Raw genomic sequence first — 6,380 nt, 5'->3', positions numbered from 1 at the left:
GATAACAAAATAAAAATCTCGAATTATTAATTTAGGGGAATTTTAAAAAATACTAAAAAGTCAATATTTTGACTAATTTTGGATAAAAATGACCCCTAAAATTAAATAAAATTAAATACTTAAAATTTTGAGATAATAAAACTCAAAATAATATTTTAAGGATCCAAAAAGGTTCATAAAATAATTTGGCTAGAAAGTTGTCATCTCGTCCGTCCACGGTCCCGTCTACGCGATTAAATAATAAAAATACTAAAAATCATAAAAATCACTAATTATGGGTTAAATGCTTAAAAATAACTTAAATCATGCATAACTAATTCACATAATTATTTAACCCATAAATCATAAATTTAAATAATTAAATATCCTAATTATGCAGGCGGATTTACGTATTTAAAAATACCGGGTGTTACAGAAACACTTTTATTCATCAAGTTTTATTGATTTTAATCTGCAATATTCTTCAGTTCTGGAACACCAAAATTCAATCAACCTTCTTAATGAACGCCAATAAATATGAATAGATACAGCAAAAAAATCATCATTCACTATAATATTTTTTTCTTTGCATATAGAATACATATTACCGTTTGAAAGGGACTATCAAATGGATTGAAAATGCATCATCGCCTTACTACGAAGCATGTGATCATTGCCACAAAGCAGGAACAAAAATGACCAACAACCTTGCTTGTCTAAACTGCATAAAATTATAAATCAAGATAGTACCAAGGTAATACTATATGTTCAAATTTTCAGAATACTGACATATATTTTTATTTATCAAACATTGATACATAAAACTAACAAATAAAACCAAACATGCAGGTATCGATTATCATTTTTTCTAGATGACGACACAAATATTGCTAGGATTACCATATTTGACGAAGTGTGAGGCATTAATTGGATATCCCGTTGAAGAATATATCAAAATACATAATCATCAAGTAAGAAATAAATTCAGCATACATAATATTGCTCATAAATCTAAATTTCTAGATTCAATCTAACTTTTGACCTTTTCAAACTGCTTACAGCTTCCAAGCAATAGGGGACCACTTGACAAATTGTTGGAAGATGACTACAACATCTTGTTTAAATTAGATCACTCCGTAGACACAAGTGCCACCATATGTTCAATAGAAGCTGATGGGATCGACAAAATCAACCAGAATTTGAATAAAGACACCAAGTTCAAAAAACAAAGATTGACGAAGAAAATCGAGGTACAATCAATCATAGAAGAGAAGAAGACACTTGCCTATGTCAAAAAACCAAACAAAGACAACAAAGGAAAAATGAAGCACGCAGAGCTCATCGACACCAAAGGAAAAATGAAGCAAATAGAGATCGAAAACAATGAGAAAAAAATGATAAGAAAACTCTATTAAATAAGTATCTATTTTCGTTATTTATTGAATACAAATCAAAATATTTGTTAGAACTCATTTAACTTGTGTATTAATTAAACATCACAAAACAAAATTTACGTATACGGTATATCCCTGTTAAAATGAATTATGACAAGTCACCTTATATCAAACAAACATATATATATATATATTATATATATATATATCTATCATACACTAAAAAATCTAATATTCAAACTATCGATAAATATATGTCATGTGCAACGCACATGCCCCTTGCTAGTATATATATATATATATATATATATATAGCAATCCTTTTTGCCTAAAAAGTATAGTGATCCCCATATAACATAACTTCTCAAATGGATAAAATATGAATATCTAGAAAATTTAGATACAAAAGTTGATAAAATATATATTTTTTTGACATGATCTCTTGCACCAGCTTGATTCACCCACGGATAGAGGATCTTGTGGTTAGTGAAGGCCTCATATCCACGATGGTCGACTCGTCTGCGCCCAATTTCACAGCCTCTTTGCTCGCTCCGACGAACCTCGAGACGGCACCGGTTACATATTCATGAGCTTCTTTTACACTCATCGTCATCATCTTCTTGTCATGGAATGATCTGCTCAAGAAATGATCTCCATTCAGAACAGATGCCAGTTGCACCAATTCACTCTGAAATTCGGACAAGCCCCGATTCTCATCTGTTCCCGTCTTCCTTAAACGTGCCACATCTGGTAAAACCTCTGCAAAATATTAAAATCTGCTCAAGAAATGTTTTCTTGGATTGATTGAAGGTAGTTGTCAATAGATTTACCGGGGCAATCAGTTCTTGGAGAGGTTAACTCGGCCACGACTTGCTCGAAAGTTCCGGCCCAAGCATCTCTCTGTGTCAAGAAACTGGACGAAAGATTGAAAATTTTCTTGATTGTGGCAGGGATCGACGAGTGTTCATATTCGGAGCTTGGAGTTGGACCTTTTGGCCTGCTAACCACTGCAAAGGGAATTAAAAGAGCAAAAAAAAGTTGTGTAAATACCGAATCGAAAGCCCTGTTTACAAATAAATATCACAAGTATTGAGTCTCTGCAGAGATAATGCACACTACCAGTTCCTTTCTTGATCCAAGGAGAGACCATTATAGTCGGGACACGAACCCCGAGCCTATCGAAGTTGAAGGAATCGGGGGCCGGGCCGGTGTTCCCGTCCGGGTTCGGGACATCGACGTATGGCGTGATGACATGATCATAGAATCCACCATGTTCATCATAAGTAACAACCAGAAGTGTTTGATTCCACTGAGGACTAGCCCTCAGTGTCTCATACACCTCCTTAACCAATTTCTGCCCCTGCCCAACATCATGTGAGGGATGATCGTCGTTGGCCGGAAATCCCTTCAAATCGAAATACCGAGGCTCGATCACGCTCAAACAGGGGAGTTTCCCATTCCTGGCATCTTTCTTGAACTTGAGATCATAGGGGTGGAACTTGAAGATGTACTTCAGTTTCCTCAAACTCTTGTAAAACAACGTTGTTGGTATGGTCTGGAAGTAGACACCAAAGTCCAGTCCATTTTCGTGCAACGAGTCGAATATGGTCTTCTGAGGAAACCCCCTCACCAACTGGCTTCCCACATTGGACGTGGCTCCATGAGAAGTTGCAGAGTACACAAACAACCTGTTGGGTTGTGTTGGGCCAGGGATTGATGAAAACCATTCATCAAAGACCGCGAATTCGCGGACTAAAGCCGCGTAGACGGGGAGATTTTCGGGCTTGAATCCTCTCATGACGGATTTTGATAGATCACTAGACAAGCTCAATGCTTGTTCCACAAAGCCAGACATTGTAGGAACAGAACTAGACCCGAACACCTGTTGTTTCACGGCTTCGAAGGAGTGGCCCGGGTTCGGATCGACGTATTCGGAGTCATCGGAGAAGCAGATTTGTTCGGAGCCGTGCTGTTTGGTTGAAACTGAGTTGCATTCCTTTCCCGTGACTCCATTAATGGAAGGGCTCACTGATTTCTTCATCCATCCGAGCATGTGATCGAATGATCTGTTTTCCAGCACTAACACGACCACATTTTTTATGGGCTGCCGCTGATTTTGTTGCAGTGTGTGTGAGAAAATGCATGAAAGTGTGAGGGAAAGAATCAAGAAAACTGCTCTCATTTTCTTGATCTTAGATTGAAGATTATATTTTCTGTGGCGGATTAAAGGAGATGAAGTCTTTATCAATCAATGGAATAAAATTAATCAATTAACGAAGGAGTATGCTTTTGTGCGCTTTGTGGAGAAAAAAAAAAGTAAAGTTAATTTATGATGTGTAGTGGAATTCTGCCTTCCTTTTGATTTATGCAGGGATACCAAAATTCTGAAAATATAAGAAACATTCGTCAAAATTGTTCAAATATGCAAATTTTAATTTATTAGATTAGATGGATTATACCTCATACAAGGAAGCATTCCACTAAATGAGTAAATGTAATGCGATTGACTATATCTGTTTTTTTTAATGTTTTTTTCTTAATGAGATTGATTATATATAGATAAATAATACTGTCACTATTAAACTAACTTTATAGAACTTTGAATAATAATTGATAATCAATAACATGTTTACTTTGATTAATAAATTTTGTGATTGAAATTATAATTAAATTAAAAGTTACCGTGTTGTCATTTGCTTATAATATATAATCTTATTTTCACTGCTTATAATATATAATCTTATTTTTAGTTTGTATTTGTAAAATTGATATTGTGAATTTTATTGAAAAATATAAATTATTATTAATTCACATATAAGTTATTTTAATTCGCCAAAATTATTGAATAAAATATTATTTTTTTTAAATAATAGATTGAGTAAAAAAAATTCATCAATATGGATTAGATCCAACGAAATGTAACAATCATCTCTTAAATTCTTAGAAGTTTGTTCAGGCTTTATAATTTTTTAAATGGATTTTTCATATATTAAATCAAATGAAATATATTAAATATATCTCAAACATTTGACTCTCTATTCATTTTTATAATTTTTTAAATTAATTTTTAATAAATTATTTTTTAGATGTAATAGATATTAATGTTAGTTTTATCAGTTACATTAGAATGAAAATTAATTAAAAATATTATTTATCACATATTTTATTTATGATATATCATCAATGTTTAAATTTTAAATGAGATAAATATAAATTGATTGTATAAGTTAATACGGGTTTTAAAAAATTAAGTAAACATGATATTGATGAGATTATTAATATAATCTCATGTTTATTATATTAACAAGTGGCAAATTTGTGTATACATCATTTATGATAGGTTACACCTAAAAAATCAACTGAGCCTGAGCTCAATCATGAAGGTCCACTCCGAATATTTTTAAGGCCCAAGCTTAATTAAATATAATATATATTTAATTCGAGCTGGCTCTGATTTCTACAAAAAGCTCATAAGAGGCTTAAGCCCAAAAAGCTCTCCAAACATCTATAAATAGCTCAAGTCACCTCATTATTAAGGTACACACTTTCTTGAGCACTATATCGCTCTACTCTTGATTATTATTTCTTGAGTAATAACTGACTTGAGCGTCGGAGTGCCTTCGCCGGGAACCCTCCCGGCTCCTCAGACTTTGTTTTGTGACATAGGAACAACCCACTGAAGATCTTCACCAGGAACATACAAGGATACGTTGATACTCCGGAATCTGCGGAAGCAACGTGTCATATACAAGTGATTTTTGGCTACATCAATTTAGAAGATATTTTTGTAATTTTTTGACCTTTCAATAATTGCAATTAGATTTATTTATTATTCACTTTCAATATGACACGCACAAACATGATAATTCGCTTGCTTAGAGTTAATATTTTTTGAAAATTCAAATTTGATCATGTCTCCAAATTACCAGAGCGCATGTGAAAATTTCAACCGACGTGTACGGATATTGTCTTAATAAATTGAAACAAGACGTAATTAGGATTTTTCTTCAAGGTACCTAAATTTTAAGTACAAAAAAATTATAGACATTGAATATTCTAATTTATTATATATATATATATATATATTTATATAATCTAATTAACTCTCTAAATTTATATATCATTTAGTTTTTCATAAGTGTTTAATTTTATTAAATATCAATATCATAATCATAATAATGATATAAAAATCTAACTTTTATTATATTAGGTCCCCTAAACTTAACAGAGAATATTATATTATATCATTACACAATTTTTTTTTTAAAAGAAAGCATTTTCCATTTGAAATCTAATATACGGATGATACTTGTCTAATTTTTTTAATTAATATAATTTATTATTAGTATAATATAATTGAAATTTCTCAAACTCCATTTGCAAATTTAGTTAGTCCAAATCAAAGTTAAAATAGTCCAAAACAGAAAAAATATGTTTGATAGAACCCAAAACAAAAAATATTATTAGTCTATATCAAACATTGAAAGAACCCAAAATAAAAAATTTTGAAAGAGCCCAAAAAGAAAATAAAATACATTATATTGGACCTTAAAAATATACACATAATATACACATATATATTAATATATGGGCTAAGGGTGGGGGCTAGATTGGGTTGAAGCCCAGTCCAGCCCCCACTGTTAGTCCGTCCCTGATTGACATTGTGTCTAACATTGAAAATTTATCAATATATATGATTTATTAAGAAAATAATAGATTACACATATATTGATTTTTTTTTTTTATCAAGATCACACATATATTGATAAACATTCATCTTTACATGTTTTTTGGATAGAGCTGGTAGCTCTAATTTACGACATAATTAGGAGCCACATATGAGAGGTATCTTGCATTCAATGCCTTCAACATGTGGAAGATGCCTTAATTGGAGCAGTCCTTTCTTGAAACACAATCAAAGGATGAAACCTGACCAAAACAAACAACCATTCGATCTCTTATAACATCATCGTCTCATATATATTTATAGGGACACCAACTTACCCA

The 6,380-nt window shown here is 32.0% G+C and overlaps 1 protein-coding gene across 2 annotated transcripts; it reads right to left on the bottom strand.

Moving 5' to 3' along the window:
* Positions 1-1,679: 1,679 nt before the first annotated feature.
* On the bottom strand, positions 1,680-3,725 carry LOC140882711 (non-specific phospholipase C6-like). 2 transcript variants are annotated; one of them, XM_073288865.1, is made up of 3 exons: positions 2,493-3,725; positions 2,204-2,380; positions 1,680-2,132 (listed from the first exon to the last, which is right to left on the bottom strand). In XM_073288865.1, exons 1-3 carry the CDS (start codon positions 3,553-3,555, stop codon positions 1,831-1,833), a joined length of 1,542 nt encoding a protein of 513 aa, XP_073144966.1. In that variant the 5' UTR covers positions 3,556-3,725; the 3' UTR covers positions 1,680-1,830. The 2 variants fall into 2 exon arrangements, with proteins under 2 accessions (XP_073144966.1, XP_073144967.1); XM_073288866.1 differs by having other exon boundaries at positions 1,680-2,120.
* Positions 3,726-6,380: the final 2,655 nt, after the last annotated feature.

Source organism: Henckelia pumila, chromosome 2 (assembly GCF_033568475.1).
Source record: "Henckelia pumila isolate YLH828 chromosome 2, ASM3356847v2, whole genome shotgun sequence".
Taxonomy (NCBI): Eukaryota; Viridiplantae; Streptophyta; class Magnoliopsida; order Lamiales; family Gesneriaceae; genus Henckelia; species Henckelia pumila.
Note: the sequence above shows the minus strand (reverse complement) of the source record. Positions and strands in the feature narration are given on the sequence as shown.